The sequence below is a fragment of the Thunnus thynnus genome, chromosome 9 (assembly GCF_963924715.1).
Source record: "Thunnus thynnus chromosome 9, fThuThy2.1, whole genome shotgun sequence".
Classification (NCBI taxonomy): Eukaryota; Metazoa; Chordata; class Actinopteri; order Scombriformes; family Scombridae; genus Thunnus; species Thunnus thynnus.
In genome coordinates, this window is record NC_089525.1 from 9439388 (window position 1) to 9461177 (window position 21790).

General features: G+C 40.8%; 3 protein-coding genes across 3 annotated transcripts; all 3 read left to right on the forward strand.

The window, feature by feature from the left end:
• The first annotated feature begins 10 nt into the window (after positions 1-10).
• si:dkey-237j10.2 (uncharacterized protein LOC568721 homolog) lies at positions 11-2229 on the forward strand. Its single transcript, XM_067598723.1, has 2 exons — positions 11-940; positions 1157-2229. The coding sequence occupies exons 1-2, from the start codon at positions 784-786 to the stop codon at positions 1837-1839; spliced, it is 840 nt and encodes a 279-aa protein (XP_067454824.1). The 5' UTR covers positions 11-783; the 3' UTR covers positions 1840-2229.
• A 5514-nt stretch (positions 2230-7743) lies between these two features.
• Positions 7744-15246, forward strand: LOC137189077 (sodium/hydrogen exchanger 2-like). Its single transcript, XM_067598726.1, has 13 exons — positions 7744-8083; positions 8631-8853; positions 9701-9941; positions 10023-10273; positions 10385-10602; positions 11804-12000; positions 12105-12194; positions 12429-12499; positions 12692-12826; positions 12973-13069; positions 13162-13290; positions 13851-13914; positions 14934-15246. Exons 1-13 carry the CDS (start codon positions 7837-7839, stop codon positions 15107-15109), a joined length of 2139 nt encoding a protein of 712 aa, XP_067454827.1. The 5' UTR covers positions 7744-7836; the 3' UTR covers positions 15110-15246.
• Positions 15247-15624: 378 nt separating this feature from the next.
• LOC137189078 (transmembrane protein 182-like) lies at positions 15625-21790 on the forward strand. Its single transcript, XM_067598727.1, has 5 exons — positions 15625-15972; positions 17335-17458; positions 17796-17894; positions 19441-19578; positions 19914-21790. Exons 1-5 carry the CDS (start codon positions 15799-15801, stop codon positions 20132-20134), a joined length of 756 nt encoding a protein of 251 aa, XP_067454828.1. The 5' UTR covers positions 15625-15798; the 3' UTR covers positions 20135-21790.

Here is a 21790-nt window from a genome sequence, read left to right on the forward strand (position 1 = left end):
TTTGGCTTGTGACCTTTTATAAAAAGCAGCTTCTGGTTTGTGATTTTTCTCAAGTTGTTGTCAGCAGTCATCAGCAGTTCCACCAGAGATTTTCCCTCTAAACTTTTCAGGTGACTCCATTTGAAGAACAGCTTGAGACCCAAAATGAAAATTAGCCAGTTTCCTACAAAAAAGGAAACTTTTTTGAAAAGTTTGTGTAGCAGAAGTTATTTTATTCTTCTTGTCCATTAATCCATTAATACCCCATTCATCATCTCATGACCCCCAGATTGATCTTGTAACCCTTTGGAGGGAGCTCGACCCCTAAGTTGGGAAACATATACATACTTATGTATAAACACATATAATAGTATATAAAAACAGCTACAGCTCCACAACCTAAAACAGTAAAATGCTACATACACATGAGTTGATACTTAAGTCCTACATTTTTCTTAAGAAAAGACTTAAGAAGGATTTTAAATGCAGGACTTTTACGTGTAGTTGAGTATTTTTAGATTGTTGCTTTGGCACTTAAGTAAAGTATTTGAGTACTTCTGCCTCTCAGCCTCTCTCAGCTTCTCTTTTCTCCCTCAACTGTGATTTTCAGTTATAGATTAATAAAGGAAGTGTGTGGTGAGGGTGGAGGGGCCAGTTGTCAGTTGCAGAAGTGAAACAAGCCAGCAGATCTCCACAGTTGCACACGCAGTCACACTGTGTTCTACTAGTGCTCAAGAAGACTAACAATAAGAAGCAAAGTGGGCTAAAAGTACACAGAAAAGAAGACAAGAGTCATCCTGTGCCATGTTGGCTGAAGGTTTTCTCAGAGTGCTGCGTTACAGGGAGGAAAGAAAATTTGCGTCTAAGCAGCACAAAACACAGGCACACGCTAACCGTACGGATCCGTTGAACTGTGATCTCTCAAACTCTACAGACCTACAGACAGATTCAGCAGTAGCAGGTAAACGGTCTTATTATAACTGCTTTGTACTGATGTAGTACACCTATTAACTGAGGTGTGAAGTCTTTTAGGACTTACTTAAACTCAACATGGCTAGTTCCTCTAACTAAAATGATTTTCTTCTCTGTCATATAATCTTACACTGAGCAGCCATATAGCACAAATGTCAAACTGAACTAAAAACATCTCAATAACCAGTTTATGATCTGTACTCAGGTCCAAACCAGGAACAACTAGACTCCAACCATGCCAGTGGGCTGAGAGTGCTGCCTCAAGGTCCTATGGGTCTCTTAATCCCTGGCTGTTCACCCATCCTCGCCCTGGACCATGACCAAACAGTCTGCTTAGACAGTTGTAGCCTCTTGGAGCAGTATCCAGACATACAGGTGGTTGACTCAGGCTTCATCCCACACAACCAACTGAGAGCCACCATCACTCAGCGCGAGTTGTACACTCAATCTCCATCAGCCTCTGAGGTTTGCACAGCCCAGCAGGATCTGCAAAATGAGCCTCTCTCATCGATACCAGACCAGGGTTATCTGGTTATGGGGGCCAGTGTGAACATCAGCCTGGATCTGCCCGGCTCAGGGTTGGAGCCTATGTCTAATTCGGTGCTGAACGGGCTGCTGGACAAACAGCTGGAGGAGGTGTACCTGCAGCACCTGACTGACAACTTGGCTCGGTGCAACTCCCACCTGGGGAACAGCCTCCTGCATGGCCTGGTGCCGCCCCCGCAGCCCAGCAGCCAGGCAGAGGGGCCAGAATCACTGGAGGCCAGTCTGGTGGAAAGCGGCAGGAAGATCAGCTACCTGAGCACCCACAACTTAGCTCCCTGCTCATCCACCTTCAGCTCCCCTGTGCTGCGGATTTCAGAGGCTGACAGTACCCATCTCCAGTGAAGCATGAGGGCAAACACCCAGAAAGAGTATTAAATATGGAAACTGAGAAGTGTAAACAACTGTATTTGCTGTTATTTTTGTTTACCTGTATCTACACAATGTCTTTGTTTACTTGCTGGATGAAATGATGCCTCAACTTTACCTGCTCTCATATGACACCTGCTGTTAGATTTAAGTACTACATCACCCTGAATTTACCAGTTATTCATTAGAATTCATGTTACTGACATCATAAGTGGGTGTGTGAAAGGTATTTAACATATTCATGCAAACTGTGATATAGTGTGAGTTTATCCTGTACAGTGAAGAAGCCTTATAAATAGAAATGTAACCTAGTGTTGATTAATCCCTCTGGTCTAAATGAAGTAAAATAAAATAATTATCAAATCATTGCTGTTTTAGATTCTAATCAATGAATAAGTAGTTATTTTCAACCCTCCTGTTTATCCTATGGGTAACAAATGACCCATTCATGTGATTAAACACATGCAACCAGCCTAAAAGTTGATCACTTTTCCTGAATTATATTTTTACCATCAGGGTACAAACATTGTCTTTAGGTTATTCTATGAGAAGTATAAATAAATTATTTTTAGCAACTATAAATCATTGTAAACAAGCACACACACACACTTTCTTGTGCATGTGCAGTATCGCCCTCACCAGACACCCGACAGAGTTTCACACCCTATTTGAAATGAAGTAAAATAATTTCTTTTGGGGAAAAAATTGTTTGCTTTAAAGGCAATGTACGTCTATACCAGTATGTCTGTGTGAAAAGTAATCAACAATAAGGATGGATTACCAACTGAGCATGTAGGGATAGTGAGCAACTGCCACAGGGCTGCAGACCACCAGGGGCCCCGAAAGCACCAGGTTTGCTCAAAGTCTAGATGCTTTTTGGTCACTTGAAAATTAGTTTGAGAAGCAGCACCAGTAAAGTATAATATCTAGATCCTACACTATACTTTTGTGGCCCTGTCTTGTAGAGGGGCCCTGTCAAAATCTGGTTTTGACAGGGTAGTATTACCCAGCACAGGAGCACTGGATATATCAGCATATCAGTACAAATATAATCATGCTGTTGACTTGGAGGCAGAGTTATGCCCTGTGGCCCCCATACAGGTTAATCCTGCCATGTTGTTCACGAGCCAACTGGGGCTGCAGACAGGGGAGGCAGAAGAGACGCCAAAATCTTTCCCCCAAAGAAGGACTGAAATACATCTGCAAAGGCTAGACTTGAAGACTTGCGTACTGGTGCATGTACTCAGTAGGGAAATACACAGACATGGCTAAGAGTGCAAGAAAGTTACTACCACTACTACTATTAATAATAATAATAATAATAATAATAATAATGATCAATTACTGCAAAAAACCCCAAACAGTTATTGTGTGTTTTGCAGTAAAAATGATTGATGTACACTGAATTATTTATTCAGAACAAGGATGATGGAGTCTGTTTTAAAGGGTAAGGCTGGCAATTTTCCATATTTTTCTTATTGTTAACAAATCTCATGTGCAGAGTCAAACCAACAATGAATCAATCCTACTTACAAGTATTGTGTGTATCCAAAGCCTGATACATCGTATTCCTCTGTGCCGTAGACCTCCGTTGTTGTCCATAAGTATTAAAAACACCTCAGTGAGCCACATCGTTACACTGGGTGACATGTTCCTTGTCCCTGAAGAGAGTGGTTTCGTTGATTTGTTTAGAAACGGCTCCAAAGACTAATAACAGCAATCACATTTTAACTCTCCAGAAAGTATTTCCATGGCAGGAAGAGGCCACCGCGCATGCATGAGGATGCGGGTCTGTTCACACCGCTCTGACTGCTAGCTTGTTGTGCTATATATCACAAAGTCTTGACTTTGTTTTAAACTTCTTTGAGAAATTTACAATGTCTGGGTCAGAGTCTGATCAATACAATGTGCATGAAAAATGGCGATAGTTTACTGTAAAGAGAGCTGTGTCCTTGCGCATGCGCTGTGGCCTCTGTTTCCTGACGTGGAAATACTTTCCAGAGAGTGAAAACTTGATGCTGTTATTAGTCTTTGGAGCCTTTACTAAATAAACCAAAGTAACCACACTCTTCAGGGACAAGGAACATGTCACCCAATGCAGCGGTGTGGTTCATTGATGCGTTTTTAATAGGTTTTGGACAACAATGGAGGTCTATGGTGCAGAGTAATATGATATATCAGGCTTTGGATACACACATAATACTTGTAAGTAGGATCAGTTCATTGTTGGTTTGGCTCTGCACATGAGATTTGTTGACAATAAGAAAAATATAGTAAATCACAAGGCTTATCCTTTAAAGGCACCTTCAGGTCCCAGTGAGGTCCAGCTGGACTGACCAATAGCCTGAAGAGTTACGATGCATCTACCAGCTTAAGGTTGATTTGTAACCGGTGAAGCACAGATCCTCACAGCTGGTGTCTTAAAGCACCACAGAGGAGGTAATGGTAATCCACTAACATGAACTAAGACATTCAGCCTTTAGGAAATCTGAGCTGATTCACTGGTCTCTGCAAAAAGATGAAAAATAGATTCTTTGAGGCTTTCCTGTAATGTGCAGATTTGAGTAGCAGTGTCTTATTAGACTTTGTTTCATACAGCCTCCAGGTCATTTGTGTTTTTTAATTTCCTAATGAACTCCTCAATAATAGTCGTAGGATGAAAAACTTTCTTAAAATGGTTTAGTAGAAACATGATTGCAAAACAACTCTCATGCATTTAAATGTAGATGTAATAACATGATAATATTTAATGTACAGTAAAAAAAGAACAAAAAAACAGTTACATCACTTTGATAACACTATACCTGTATTTATATGAAAGGGGCGACACACCCCCACAGGTGTTTTCACTCATGTTGCCTGATTAGACCTCGGGACTGTGCAAGCAGGTAGAGACTCTGCTTGACTGACATCTCCCTGACTGCTACTTGACTTTATCATTCTTATTAAAGGCCTTGTCCTGCCTACTCTGAGCTGTTTTCAGTTATTGTGGCTTATAAGACCTTTGCTCAGGTGAAAGTTGAGGTCATCAGAGTCCATAGAAAAGTGAGAATGGAAAAGGTACAACATTTAACAGGAGAGTGGAGTGTATATCAAGCAGACTGTACAGACCCACACAGTCCTGCAATAAGGACTAATTAGGCAACATAAAAGAAAATGCCTGTGTTGGAGTGCCATGAATCCAGTGGCAAGAATAAAGTTCAAATAAAGCAGAAAAAGAGAGTTACAGGTTGAAGAAGTATTTTAAATGCAATTTTAAAGCAAAATAATGAAATAAAATTCAAATAAAGTACTTTATACAACCTAACAACACTCAAAACAATCGAATAGTAAAACTATAAGAACACCAGTAAGTTCACCTCTTCTGTCAAAGAAAAAAACCCAACAAAAACATAAAACAAACAAACATAAAAAAGAGACACTAAAGAGACTCAATATCAAATGAGATTCAAGTTAACTAAGAGCTGCCCTAGTGTCTCAAACTGTAAATACTGCTCAACAGAGAGGGTCTAATGGAGGACACATCAGACTGCCACACAGCTGTTTGGCCACTTCATGTTAGCTTTGCAGAGGAAATTAGAAGAGAGATCATTAAAGTGTAAACATCCCTGTCCTCTTCATTATTTAGAAGTGTGGTAATGCCCTATTATCAATAAGAAAAGGAACGTATGTCTATACATGCACTTGGATTGTATTAACAGCACCATGGCATACTGGTTGCACAGTGAGCAGATGGAAACAGAGTGTGGAAGAGAGGAAGTTTTGCTTGGCATCTTGCTGGATCCGTACTGGACTGAGGGTCTGAGGACAGAGCGTGTCGTATGCTGAACACATTTTAAAGCCCCTTGTTACAAATTGTGATTTTGGGCTACATAAATAAAACTGACTAGACTTCATTCAAGACCATAGCCTTACACATAACACGATGCTTAAGATTAACTCAGTCCAAAAGCTTTTACAGCAGTAGACTTTTTTTCACGGCAGACCTTTTGACTGGTCATAGAGGGAAAAGCACAGGTGTTAGTAATGACATTAACGATGGCTCTGTTTCCTAAGATCATCCAGCAGCCAGCCAACTGGCACACTTTGAACTGTCCCATCTAAACTGAATGCAGTTATTAATCACACCTGTGACTTTTTATGACATGTCAAAATGTCTGCCATGAAAAAAAGAAAGCAAATGTTGTTTTTGTGCACTCCTGAATGAGGCATACTTAATAAAAGGTTTATTAAATGTTTCAGATGCTCTGAAACTCTTTTGCAGTCATGCAGGATAAACACCAGCTGAATAGATTTTTTGCAACTTGGCATCTCCCAAATGCCTCATATTAATTTCTATTACACATTTATAATGCATTAATAAATGAATAATTGAATTATAATTAGTTGAATTATTTATTGAACAAAGCCATTACTTACAGCTTTGAAAGTAAAAACATATTAACAGCAATATCACTTTCTCACTCTCTGGAAGAAACAAAACCATGTAACTGTATTTGTTCATTATTAAGCTCTAGTTTTATTATTCAGTATTTTATTTCTATGCCTTTTAAACTCTCCAATTAATAGTTCAGATGAAATCCAGGTGTTTTGTGAATTGTGGTGCTCCAGCAAACTGGATCCTTTTCAACATGTCTGGTTATTGTTTCATTAAAAATTCATCATAAAAACATATTTCAGAAAAGGACAAACCACAGATTCAATCTGTTCTCTTGGACCAGAGAAGCACATGCAACAACTTTCCAAAATCCACAACAGATTTGAAAACTGCAGAAAAATAAATATTTTCACATACCATCTGTCTGATGTATCTATCTGTTTGAAATCATAAAGTCACACCAACACGCACATGTGAGATATTTTAGAGCCAATTTTTTGTGGTCAAAGACCCGAACAAGTAAGCTCTCACTTTATTTTGGGTAATTACATGCTGTACGACCTTCTTCTGGTACCAGTCCTCACATTGGCCATGACACTGATTAGACTGTAAGCAGATGAAATGAGAACAATGTAGAAAGATGATAAACCCCTGAATTTAATAATAAGACGCTGGAGGGGAAGAGACTCTGTCTTGGCTGCAAATTAAAATCCTCTTGTGGCCACAAGAGAAGATATTTCTTTATTTGTGGAAATATGGTGAATGACAGGCTCCAAAGTAAATACGTGTTCTAGATCATTTTTAATCATTAAGTATCATAAAATAATTACACAGTGGCCTGTTAGTTAATTGAAATACATATTATTACATAGTAGTATCTATTTGCAAGTAGCCGGATATCTGTGTAAAATCAAATAAGCAACAGCAGCACACAAATTTCAAGAAATGAAGTTCTGTCATCACAGCAGGACGGTGAATGAAAAGAAAACATTTCATTATTTATTTCACACTAGAGCTGTAAGGATTAGTTGATTAATTGATTAGTCAACTGAGAGAAAATTAATTGGCAACTATTTTGATAATCGATGAAACGTTTAGGTTGATTTGATGGTTCCGGGTTCTTTAATGTGAGAATTTGCTGGTCTTCTTACATGATGATAAATTGAATTTGTTTAGGTTTAGAACTGTTTATTGGACAAAACAAGACATTAAATGATGCCACCTTGCGCTCTAGGATATTGTGGTGGACATTTTTCACCGTTTTCTGATGTTTTATAGATCAAACAATTAATCGATTAATTGAGAAAATAATCAACAGATTAATCGATCATGAAAATAATCATTAGTTCAAACTATCTGGACAGATGGAAACCTTACCGTCAAATGCTAAATTCCACTACTAATCTTGCTAGCTCAGGGATTCCTGTGCACATTAGGGGCTGCATGAGTTGCTGTCAGGTTGTTTTGTGTGCGCGCGTGTGTGTGTGTCTGTGTATAAGTGTGTGCGTGTGCCTCTCGCCCTCCCCCTATCTCCATAACACCCAGTCCTATTCTCTCTCTGTCTCTCTCTCCTGTTGTCCCAGCATGGCTGCAGGATGGCTGCTCTGTGGACTCCCTCTCTGTTGCTCTCTGCCTGCCTGTTGGGATGTTTGGGCCTGACCCCCCCCGCTGGGCTCCCTCAGCCCCACAACCTGCCCCCCTCGCTGGGCTTCAACAGCAGCGATGGCAGCCTGTCTGTGGATTTGCCTATGGCTCTGAGGGTTTTCAGTGTGGACTACCACCATGTGCAGGCTCCCTTTGAGATCGTGCTGTGGATCATGCTGGCCTCGCTGGCTAAGCTGGGTGAGCCTCAGCTGCTCGTACAGGAAAAGCAAACTTTTGATTAGAGGTGGTTAGATGTTAGTGGTTGCAATAGAACAAATAAACCGGAATTGTTTGACTCAGGGTTAAAATGTATGGGATGTATTCAGGATTGGAAATAATGAATAAATGAATAAAAGTTAGCTTATCAACTAGTGTATCAGTAACATAATCCAAGTTATTAACTAGTGTTTTTTCACATATACAACCCTGTATGAAAACAAGCCTGTATTTTTTTTTTACTTTTAAAAGTATTCTCATTCATAAATGTGTAATTTGAACACGTGATAAGGAAAATGTATTGAAATCCTCCTAATATTTAGAATAAATAAACCCAACAAAAGCATCTCATTACTACCCAACTGTGTGTGTTCATATATGATGTGTATGAGATGATGGTGCACCTCCACTTTTGTGCATTCAGTCAAAGTGATTGACTAAAGTGTCTTGCAGCTCCAAAAAAAACTGTTGACAACAATTAGCACAATGTCCTCTTTTCTGTTCTTCTCTCTGTGTCTCTCACCACCAGGTTTCCACTGGTCCGGTCGTGTCCCGGCAGTCGTCCCAGAGAGCTGTCTTCTCATCATGGTGGGCCTCCTGGTGGGAGGGGTGATCTATGGCGTCCGCCACTCTGCTCCCCCGACTCTCAGCGCTGATGCTTTCTTCCTTTTTCTTCTCCCACCCATCGTCCTGGACGCGGGATACTTCCTGCCAGGGAAGTTGTTCTTTGAAAACCTGGGTACCATCCTCTGGTTGGTGCACTATCATGATTTGATTTGAATGTTTTTCTATGTGTGTGTGTGTGTGTGTGTATGAGCTTGTGTTTGTGAGTGGGCCCAACAGCTGAATATACTAAATGTTTTATTTTTTCTTTTGTAAGACAAAGTATCACAGTTTTAACTCATTTTTGTAGACAAATCTTAATTTTAAAGTCCCCCTCCACTCAAAAATGTGTTTTTCCTTCAGTTGGATGTTTGAGATTCACTGTACAGAATGATGTATGTGCAGAGTTTGACACTCGAAGGCCTTTGCTCCCCAAAAATCAGAGTTTAAGATGTGTACCTATGAGCATGATTTGTGACATCACAACTAGTTTGGAGCTATTTGGCCAGTATACAACTAACACAAGTATGTGGAAACTTGGAGCCTCCTCTCAGCACAAATACTGAAATGGACTTTACAGTGAAGTGGGAGACGTCTTGTGTCCAACTTTTGAAATTAACAATATTTGCATATTCATAGATTCTGGATTTTTAATGAGGGAAAAGGTGAAGATGTAATGTAATGTCTTTAACCATGTGCGGAGTGGATCTTTAAATTCAAGTCACGATCATAAAGTTTTTGACAACTCAACTCAAGGTCTATTTACTTTTTCCAGAGCTTTTGACCACATCTCACAGTCTGCTGATGAAGGAGATATAGTTGAAAGCTTCCAAAAAACATAGTTGGTGGACCTTGAGCTAACATTTTATTGTCAAACTACTTTCATGGTTTTACCTTAAAGCTAAAGGGCTATATTGGTGAAATCTTACCTATCTTCAGTGATTTGCACAGCAGTATCATTCCCGTTTGCTGTAAAGCTGCTGATTCTCTCTCCAGGTATGCGGTGCTGGGAACCTTGTGGAATGTGCTGGGCATCGGCCTGTCTCTGTACGGTGTGTGTCTGCTGGCCCAGAGCTCTCTGGGAGACGTCTCTCTGCTCCACTGCCTGCTGTTCGGCTCTCTGATCGCTGCTGTCGACCCTGTGGCCGTGCTTTCCGTCTTCCAGGAGATGCATGTAAACGAGCAGCTGCATATCTTGGTGTTTGGGGAGTCGCTGCTCAACGACGCTGTCACTGTGGTGAGGGGAGAGGTTGACCTGTGTTCTTATAATGAAATACAATATTTAATAGTGTATGTAAAACACTTTTCTTCCTTTCAGGTGCTATATAAGCTGTTTGAATCATTCCTCCGCCTGCCGTCAGTGTCGGGACTGGATGTGTTGCTGGGTGGGTGCAGGGTGCTGGTGGTGGGACTCGGTGGCCTGTTTGTTGGCCTCTTCTTTGGCCTGGTGGCAGCTCTCACCTCACGATTCACCTCTAGAGCACAGGTCATCGCTCCGCTCTTTGTCTTCCTCTATTCATACTTGTCCTACCTGACCTCAGAAATGCTTCACCTCTCTGGTATCATGGCGTGAGTACTGCTGAACATCAACACAAAGACCTCCATACTATATGTTTTCCTCAGTAAAATCTGATTACGATTGTTGTCCCCCCCCCCCCCCGCCCCCCCCCCTTTCTGCAGCATTGTGACCTGTGCTGTGACCATGAAGCAGTATGTGGAGGCTAATGTGTCCGAGCGCAGCAACACCAGCATCCAGTACTTCCTGAAGATGTGGAGCAGCGTGAGTGAAACCTTAATCTTCATCTTCCTGGGTGTGTCCACCATACAGGATGTCCATATGTGGAGCTGGCCCTTTGTCTGCTCTACACTGCTGCTCTGCCTCGTCTGGAGGGCCACAGGTACTGTAGCTTTAAAGATCTTTCCTGCACTTTAAACAAGCTCGCTTCACACAACAGTGCACCACCACTAATGCAGTTTAAGTACAAAACTTTTCATTGAATCCCACTTTAAAGGATAAGATAGTTTAAAGGATAGGTTTTGTTTTTTTTCCAAGTCTGTCTTCCTATAATACTGACATGCCAATATATTGGTGGAAATTGGTCTTGGTTGCTATAACAATTTCTACTCTCCATACTGGCCTTGAAGATATTTTCTCAGAACATGACCACACTGTAAAAAATGGTAAAATACAGTCTGTTTAGTACAAAATTCCCTGTTTTTGTTTCTGCAGAAAGAAGTTTCTCATTGCGCTGTGGCGGAGGGATACATTCTGGTAGTAGCGTGTAAGTTTCTTGGTGTTACCTGCCTTTTGGTACTCAAGACATGTTCAGAGTAAGCTTGAGGTGAATTTGCTAGCTGAGATATTTTTGCAGTCTGTCTTTTGAGGCTTTTTGTGTGTGAGTGACATCTCAGAGCCGATCTCCAGCTGTTCTAGTTGTCCTCCATGACTTTGACTTGCTCCTGCCTCCGTTTCTAATAAGACATGGAATGTGGTTCGCATCTGAGTTTATCTGGTGTGGTCTGAAAGAAACAAGCAATGGGAAAACTATGTTCCAGAGATTTCCTTTAAGAGATCCTAAGATGACTGAGTGGTGGCTAACACAGTCAGAATGGAAATAAATACAGCGTTTGCAAGACTCAGTAGAAGAGGGGCTGTGAGAAAATGTCTCAAGATCATGGTTGCACCATCACCATCAATGGTTAATACATAGTATGTGGTTCACTCTGTAAAATGTGAGTAAAAAGCTGGTTCCGGGGACAAAACTATACGTGACCACTAAATTGTGTCCTTCCGCCGCAGCTTGGCAAGGAATGTTCTGGAAACAAAAAGAGTGAATTTTATACAAAAGAGACTGTAACTTTGGAATCTATCGAGTGAATTTAGTGAATTCAGTCTACTGAAGCTTCATTTTAACTTTAGCTGTTTCAGTGAAATAGCTTCAGGGCCAGTATGGAGAGAGTAGGAACAGTTACGGTGACCAAGATCTATTTCCGCACAGTATTGGCACATCAATATTGTATATAGATAGACTTGAAAAAACACAAACCTATCCTTTAATGCCAAATTAAAGGTCTCATCACTTTTTCACTTCTCTCAAGGTGTTCTGTTGCTGACTGCTGTGGTGAACAAGCTGCGGAGGAATGTCGTGACCTTTCGGGACCAGTTCATCATTGCCTACGGTGGCCTGAGAGGGGCAATCTGTTTCTCCTTGGTCTTCCTGATTGATGACTTCCCCAAGAAAAGACTCTTCATCACGACAACCATTGTAGTCATCCTCTTCACTGTCTTTGTGCAGGTAGAAGAATAGTTTTTCTTGTTTGTGTTGCATTTGTTTGGTTTAATGGAGTACTTATTTTGGTCATACTGTTTGTGTTGAGTTTGGTTTTGTTTGCTTTCCAGGGGATGACCATAAAGCCTTTAGTAGAGCTGCTGGATGTGAAGAGGAAGAAGAGAGCTCTGCCGACTGTCAGTGAGGAGATCCACAGCAGGGTGAGAAATGACCAGTGTGTGTAATTAGTCAACTTTTCCATTGGGTGATGGGAATGAAGACACCAAAATACTTCATGTGTCTTCTGTATCATTCATTCCAGTGAAACATACCTCTAGTAATAAAGAATATTGTGTAACTTTTTTAATGCAACTCTTTAATTATTCATATTAATTAATACATTATCGCAATATAACAAGATTTAAGTGACAACTGATTATGTTGTCTCTTCTTAGCTTATAGATCACCTTCTGGCAGGGATTGAGGATGTGGTTGGCTACTGGGGACAGCACTACTGGAAAGACAAGTTTGTTTTACTTGTTTTGCTTAAATGTGCCTCAACTTCCCTCGTTGAACATGATTCTAAAAACATAGGCCCTGAGCTCACCAGTAGATGGCAGCAAATACCACATGTAAAAGTTCTTGATCATGTCTACATCATAATGTGAGCTGGTGCCTGCAGTGAATCTCATGTGCATGTATGTTTGTTTTCTGTGAGGTTTGAGCAGTTCAACAAGAAGTACCTTCGGCGTTTCCTGATCCGTGAGGATCATCAGGCTCGCTCCAGCATTCTCAGAGTTTACCAGGAGCTGGAGAGAAGGGACCAGAGGGGAGATGAGGAGGCGCCACCACTGTGAGAAATCATTTTTCTATGCAATCTATGCATCTTTGTGTGTTTGGTTAGTGTTTGGTACATGTAGAATATGTCATCATCACGACTAAATAACTTTAAGCTGGTTTTTGGCTAAGTGAATGTGAATATTCACCCCTCACTTTTAGAGTGGACCCTCGCTCCCACAGCCGTCCTCTTCTGCCAGAGGAGATGGACAGCATCAGGCGTATCCTCTCCAGAAACCTTCATAACTTCAACAACAAGGTAAATTCAGAGCTTTTTTCTTAATGTAAAGCTTGTAATGTACTGTATGTAATATTCATCTGCCCGTTTTTATGCCCATATTATCACTCCAGCAGACGCCGGCGTACAGCAGACACACTCTATACCAGGACGCCACCATGGAGAGACCCAGGAGGCCCCTTCACAGACACCAGAGCCTGGGAGAGAGATACACATATAATACAATCACACACTGGCGACAGGTACTGCACCTGTAAGCACACAGATATGCATTTACAGACATTCACTTTAACACCTTTTTTCTGATTATTATTTTTCTTGAAGCTAGTGTTTTCAACAAATGAGGTAAGATGATTCCATTTGAAGTTGAAAGGAAAATTTAAACCTGAAATTCACCAGGCAGTACTTGTAGTACAGTTAAAAAGTATTAAATAAGCAAATATCATTTATAATATATTTTAGTTTAGAAGACACCTAAACATCAGTACTCCACCATCAATATGATTGTGTGAATGTGGGTGGAATATTTCAGAACAGTATTATTATCAGTATTACTATTTTTGAATAAAGCAAAGCAAATTTTCATTCTCGCCTAATGTCAGCTGAGATTGGCTCCAGTTCCCCCACGACCATCTAGAGGTTAAGCGGTAAAGAAAATGGATGGAAATTTTCATTAATCACTTACCTGAGCAATTACTTGGAATCATGTAAAAACTAAATATTAAGATTCAGTACTGTAGGACTCTTAAATAACTTGTTAAAAGCATGTTTTACATTTTACTGTATATCTCCATTGTCACAGGGTGAGGATGGGGAGTTCCATGGATCACACAGAGTGAGAACAGGACTCAGCAGGTCTCACACAGGTAAAGTGAAGTACAATTCAATACACAGTACATAAAAATTACATATGTTGTTTTTACTAATATTATGTTTCAAGAAATAACCACTTTTTATGCACAATTTAAGTTTTGTCTCTCTTTCCTTTCCTTTAATTCTCATCAGAGCCCTCATCAGAATATAGGGAGGCATTATGTAGCACATGGCTCCTAACACTATTAGTAGTGGAGTAATGCAGTAAATTAATAATTTGAGTTGGTAAAGACTACAATTATACTGGACCAGAGGATACCAGATTTTAACAGGAGGCAGAAAAGGCTATTTGTAATATTCAATAACCACACAAGACAAAGAACAATGAACTGGTACCTTGTATTCATGGGGTGGGGTGGGCGGGGGGCAGGGGGGGCAGATCACCCGTATGCAGGCGCCAACAGCGTCAACAGTGTTTTTGTAATTACTCATAATTCCAGAAGGGGGAGACAAAAGTCCTGCACTGCAGCTTTAAACCAAATAAAATAAATGGCCATAGGTTCAATGTAATTCCACAAAGCTACCTCAGTTTCATTCCTTTTGTCACTCCTTCTTTGGTTTTGAACCACTTTCTTTCCAACTACTTTTCTGTCTGACTGGGTGACCTAATAAAGGTAATTTGGAATCTCAACTCTCAATATTTGGATTCAACATAAGGAAGGTAACAATATTAAAACAATAACTGTTTCCATATTTTTTCCAAACCCTCATCCCTTTACAACTCAATTCAACCTTACAATAGTTGACTATTCACTGTATCAGCAATAACAAAATAACTGTAACCAAGGCACAATAATACACCATATCAATAATATGAATACTCAGTCCGTTCACTTAAACCAGTGATGGTCATGACTCAGTCCTTCCACAGGCACAGGGAATGTGTTTGAAGAAGTGTCTTTGTGACCTGGGTTACAATTACTTGCCTCATCAGGTTGCCCCTCTCTTGACCTTTGACCTTGAAAACTCTTTGTGGCTCCTGAGCTCACTGTAGCCTCTCCTGTCTTGGTAGTGTGCTCCATAAGCCCAAGGCCCGCCCTCCAAGACTCCGCAGCTCAGAGTGGGTCGGTGGACCCAAAAGCCTCGACTGCCGGAGGAGACCAGGTCTGCACACAACACCAGACACCTTTGGGAAGAGCCCAGAAGAAACAGCTCAGCTTTGTTTTGGAGAATGAGAAGCAACAATGAAGAACAAAGACAAAAAGAGACAATATCTAAAGCAGTTAATTCTGTGTGTTCAGTCGACTCAAAAATGATAAGTACCTCATTCTATTGGCCAAAGAGTTGTGGGGTGCAAGACTGAGTTGATACAAGGTTTTTCTTCAAAATAAAAATCATTAAATTAATAAAAATAATCCACATTCTGGTTTTATCATAGTGTGTTTGAGTAGAGTGTTTGCAAGACACAATAATGCTTTCCTTTTTTCAACTCCTGAACAGCTCTTCAGACACATGGTGGAGGTTTGGGGGTCATTTGCGTCTCCAGTCTAATTTATTTTCAAAGTGGCACTCCAAGAGTAACACCTAGCTTAGAAATACCTTGCAGTCATAAATGCTTATACTCCACATTATAAACAGACACACAAACCAATCCTCCTTGCTTTTATAAATGCGCAGCACACCCACGGTAATTTGACAAGGACAGGCTTACTGCTTCCTAAAATAACTCCTGTCCCCCCGCCTAACCTCCTCAGTTACTGTAGCTTCTTTTCCCCACAGCTCCCAGCATGCCAGGGAGTGGCTGGGAGTGTCAGACTGTTTTCTTTTGGACTGGAGTCGTGCAGTGGGCTATAGAGTGGACACCAGCAAGGACTCACTGATCTGAAGTTTGAAGGCTAAAGAGAATAGAACAGTGAAGGAGGTTTCAGGCTGGAGTTATGAAGGTGGGAGCTGCAGCTTTGGCTGGGGGTATATTTGGGGCATTAGGGACCCTGTGTTTCTTCCTGGCCTTTGGGACAGACTACTGGCTGGTGGCCAGTGACAACTGCGGACCATATACATGGTCGACACAAACAACACCAACAGGGGAGAAAGATGCCAATGGGACTGAGGTAGGAAAGATACGCATGTACACATGACTGTTTATCTTCATAGAGAAGCCCATAAGTGTGTGCACATATAAACTTATACTAATACATCAATAGAAAACTTTATTACCCGCAGCTAGAATTGATAGATGAGAGATATACAACCATATAATAGTAGTCAGAGAAGTGTTTATTTTGATCACTGAAACATCACACGATCACCACAAAAAAAAACAGTGTGAATCCTGATCAAATGCTCCATAAACAGTGGTGTTAACGCTATTCCACTATAGGATATAGGAGATTTAAAGATGTACTGAAGTGATTTTGTATTGCAACTCCATAAGGATGGGGAACTTTATGGGGAAAAGAAAGACAGATTTTAAAAAAGAATGAACACAAGCAGTGCAGTGGAGGCCAAGAAATCTTGACTTTTAGTCTGAGTTTTGTGACTTTTGGTAAGGATCAAGCTCCAGAAACACTGGATTCTACACTTCCTATAATGCAGCTAATACCATCATTTCATGAGACTCTCTGTCTAGTAAATGCAAATATCTTTCACAGTTTCACAGTCCCCAGTTTGTAATGCAAGTGTTCAATTAACAATACTAGGACTAAGCTTTGTGAGTTGTGTGTTAGCATGTTAACATTTGCTAATTAGCGCTAAACACAAAATTACAGCTGAGGCTGATAGGAATGTCATTAGTTTAAGCCAAATTATTGGACAAATTAAAATTTTGACCTGATGATGGCATCATATGAAAAGTTGAGGGATCATCAAAATTCATCCTCTGGGGACCAAGTTTCATTGCAATCCATCCAATAGTTGTTGAGATGTTTCAATCTGGACAGTCAACTAACAGACCGACAGAATGAGCAGTTCTCCCCATAAAGAGTCAACTGATCTTTAAATGTAAAATCGACGGACTGCCCCTTTAATCTTCCAGTTTATTCTTCCATGCCACATTTGTGAGAAAGTTCACTTGATGCAAAGTAAGGGATATATTTATGAAAGCTAATCCCCCAGTGAACCCCTCCCTAACATCACAGCACAACAGAGTCTTTCATTTCCAATAAAAGATGATGATTAAAGTTGCTGTGTGTTATTCTGCACCATCAATCATATTTTTGACAAGCAAGTGGAGGGTATCATTCATGCGTGTTTCATAAGTTCCCCTTGAAAACCTCACAGACCAGCAGGCCATAATCAGAACCACGTTTGATGCTGTGGCACCACTGAAGTACAGAGCGGCTAACACAGCCATGTGTTGACAGAGCTGACAGAAATTAAGGTTCAGCCATCTTAATAGTCGTAGTAGTAGTACAGTTAGGTGTCTATCTCGTTATTTGTCTGCTGATTTTTGTCTGTCTCTTATTCGTCTTTAGATCCAGTTTGTGAAGGCAGTCACTGTTGCTCCTTCATCTCTCAGTCTCCACCATGAGGGCTTTTTCTGGCGTTGCGTGTTCCAGGTGGACCCCACAGCACACGCAGTCCTGGCTACTCTCTTCAGTATGTGGGCCTATGCCAGATTTTTTCTTAAGACAACAACATTTTTTCGTTGAGGCTTGTCCAGTGTGGTTGTATGTCTTGTGCTCAGCAGTGTGGTCAGCGTGACGTGCTACCAAGGGCAGGAAAGATAAATGTCTATAATTTGGATATTTGACAGAAAATATATAGGAGGAGAGCAAGAATGAATTTCAATTTATGATTTGACATTTTTCAGTCTTGTGGTGTTTCTTATGTTTTTCCTATATACAAACAGTCTTTTTAAAACCACATCATGGGGTTGACACTCTCTTTGAGCCATAGGACACATTTTAAACTTTCCTTTTTCTTTTTCCTGTAGCAAACCAGCCAGAATCCAAGGTGTGTATCCATGGTTACCTCTTTCCTCTGCCAGTGGCACTTGGACAAGTGCCTCATCCAAGTTATGATGCTACAGCAGGTAATACTCTCAGTCACATATATACAGGCAGGTGACAAACTAAAGGAAAAACCTGTAGGTTAGTGAGGGAACATAATCAATGCAGATGCTTCCATACAGGGCGTGAGGGTTCACTTGATGATTTGATATGAAAATGATGGAAATCATATGCTGTGACCTTCAAAGTCACCAGATCTCAACCCAACTGGACACCTATGGGAAATTTTGGAGCGTGTGTTTAAACACAGAGTTCCACAGACTTGGAGAATATATGCCAAAGAGCATTGAAGCTGCTCTGGAGGCTGGTGGTGGCTTAACTCCTTACACTTCATGTTGTTTTTTTCTTTAATTTGTCACCCATCTGTATCTGCATATACACACACATTTGGCCATTTACAGTGAGTGAAACATTAAAATAAGCTTAAATTTCCAAGTATGTAAGTAACCAACAGTGGGAAGCTGAAGGGTCATGGCATCAACTGAATGAGCCTAAAAATTACTGGGAGAAGGAATAAATTAAGTACAAAGATGGTGTTTGTATTTCTTCTTCATTATGCAAACCAGAGAAAATTGAGAATTTTAGAAATAGTGAGGTCTTGGGTTAAAGTCTCCTAATGCAAAATTTAAATTGAGTCTAAAAATACTGGACTCTATCAATAAAACACCCACCAGTAAGTCGTTTGGAATAGTTAGTACATTTTGGGAAATACACTTATTCATGTTCTTGCTGATTTTGATACCACTCTCATGTGTAAGCTAAATATGATGCAGTAGCCAGCAGCTAGTTAGCTTAGCTTAGCACAAGGACTGGAAACAGCTGGTCTGGGTCTGTCCAAAGTTGCGGGGCAATTTTTATGACCCCTGTAAAACCACAAATTGTTGTTTTCATACTTCACTTTTTGCATGGATTAAACAAACATTAGCATGTTCAAGAGATTTAGAGGTGCTGATAGGCGGAATTTGCTAACTTGTTGACAGCTTATTGCACAAAGACTAGAAACAGAGGGAAACGATTAGCCTGGAGCTATCCCTAGATCACAAGTTAAGCCTACCAGCACCTCTAAAGCGCACAAATTAACACATTATATCTTATTTTTTAATTTGTAAGAAGTCACTGCTTCTGGAGAAATAGTTGCATACATAACCCCCAGCAAAACAACTAATTATTGTTTTTACACTTTTGTTTTCATACAGATAAAACAAGCAAGACATAATGTGTTAATTCGTGAACTTTAGAGGTGCTGGGCAGATTTTTTTTACCTTTGGACAGAGCCAGGCTAGCTGTTTCCCCTGTTTCCAGTCTTTGTGCTAAGCTAAGCTAACCAACTGTAGTGTCATATTTAACGGACAGACATGACAGCAGATAGAAAGTAGATAAGCATATGTCCCAAAATGTTGAATTATTCTGTTAATTGTGGAGCATCACTCCAGATTCCCAGAGAAAATACTGAGGACATAACCTCAGTGTCCTCAATGATAGCTACGGCCTTGATGTAAACACACACTCTCCATAAACACAGACTGGTCAACTTTTTTGATGGTGGTGGCCTGGTTGTACTTCTTGCAGTGTTTCGGGGTTTCTGGACTGTGCTGATAATCCTCGGGCTGGTCTTGGCTCTGACTGGAGGTTTCCTCTTGGTCTGTGGTGTCCCGTTCATCAGCCACAAACTGTACAAGCTGGGAGGGGCCTTCCTCATCGCTGCTGGTAAAATATAGACTATATGCATGTGTGGCGTTCACAGTCATAATGTCTGCAGTGTGAAATATGTTGCTAGGGGAATAGGTGAAAGTACACAAACACATGTTGCAGTCACTGTTGCTGCTGTCAGCTGTTCATACCTGTCACATGACAAACACATACCCACCACACAGAGCAGCAGATGTCACTCTGCAGCACTGTCGCTATAACAACAGCAGGTGTAAACATTGCTACCGTGGTAACAGTGGAAATGAATAGAAGCTGCATTCCTCTGGAACAACTTCCAGCAATGATAGGCTCTATCTCTCTCGCTGTCTGACTCTCCTTATATCACTCCACAGCCTGCTTGTTCCTGGCCGTGCTGCTGCTCTATGTGCTGTGGATGGAGCTGGTGGATGTGAGGCGCTACATCCTCCAGGAGAGAGGGGAGGCATGTCCAAGTGCACACGTTTCAGTGCTCTACGGTCTGTCATTCATGGTGGCGGCAGCTGGCGTGCCTCTGGAGCTTGTTTCTGGGTTGGTCTTCATGCTGGTGGGCCGAGCGCTGCAAGCAAGCAAGTGAGCTGGCCATCTGGCCTGTAGGAGAAGAGAGGACTGACCTTTTTATGTCCCGCAATGGGACTCAGCAGGACACTTCTGGGATGTACATAAATACTGGTTGGAAAGATACGACCAACATTATAGCACCACCTTTTGGATATTAAGTAGCATGCAGTCGCAGACACTAGTTTGGTGTATCAGTTCCACTTATTTGTTTTGAATGATTTCTATTTAAAAATCACTATTGCTAGGGAATAATAATACCACAATATATCAATTTATGGGATTAACATGGTGTAATATGGATATGCTATTAGCAGTAAGGAGCAATATTTGATGTGCCAAGTTTTTTTTTTACACAAGACTGTGTTAATACACTCAGTTGCATTCTACTGTCATTCTACCAATTGCCATTTTTATTAATGCTGCAAACGATGGGTCCACAGCACAGAAAGTGAGAAATGCATGGGTGAACCAGCTGTGTCCCCTGTCCTGACTTTGGCACACGATCAAAGAAGGTTAGCTGGAGCGGAGTGAGATGGGAGGGAGGAGTGGCTGTGTGGCTGGATGGACTGGGGACAGAAGTGGTAGGTTTTGATAGTAAGGGGGGGGGGTAGGAGGGACAGAGAGAATTGATGCGTGTAGGGGGGCACATGGGGGCTTTGAGAAATGAACAGCTGTTTGTGGGTTTGGTTGGTATAGCCTACAGCAGGCCAGCCACCTGCCTCCTTCACCCCAATCACATTTCACTCCCTCATTCAATCTCCTATGCTTTATTTTTTTCTGTAACACATTGTCACATTTATCTTTTCCATCTTACATGTTTACAGAAGCTTTAGTGTTAGACTAAGGCCAAACCATTTCAATTCAAGTGTAAAACTGTTTAGTTATGTACCTAATGTGTCATTATGGTGTCATACCAACAAGGCCTCATACAGATAATTCACACCTGCCACTATTATAGATAATCTATTGACAACCTCCTCTCTTATTTTTTCAAAAGAGAAGTCATAGATAAAATATTAACATGCACGCACACACAAAGTGACTCACACTGTTATGAACGTTCTGTCTTTGGCTCAGTGTTATCCAAAAGGGAAACACAGATTTGTGATTGTATCATATCTGCTACAATATTAGATCATACTCCTTTTTCATTGGTCTGAATGGGCAGCGGGCGGAATCTCAATCACGCATATCAGCTTTCATCTGCTCCACTGAGGAGCAGGAGGAGAGGCATGTTTGCTTCAAAGAACTCACTGATATCAAACACACACACACACACACATGTTGTGTGATCAAACTGTCTATGAGAACACACTAGTGTTAATTATTAACATATACTGTGTATAGCTGCACATGTATTGCTGATCCCAGATCAGACTTGTAGGATAGTGTACTTCAGAGCCGTATAATGTAATGGAGCACCATAGCCAGCCATCAAATGTTATAGGTCAGCTAAGCTTAGCTGTGCTGTGATATCAGTGGTACATTGTGGTTGTTTGGTACATGTGATTTTGTAATTCTGTGATATTTATTTCTGATTAACATCACAGATATATGTGATATGTTTGTGCCATTTGTCTACAACAGCTTAATTACTACCTGTTTTGGCTTTGACAAAAACTTTTAATCTCAATGAAGCTTATATGGTAAATAAAGTTTGCTTAAATAATGA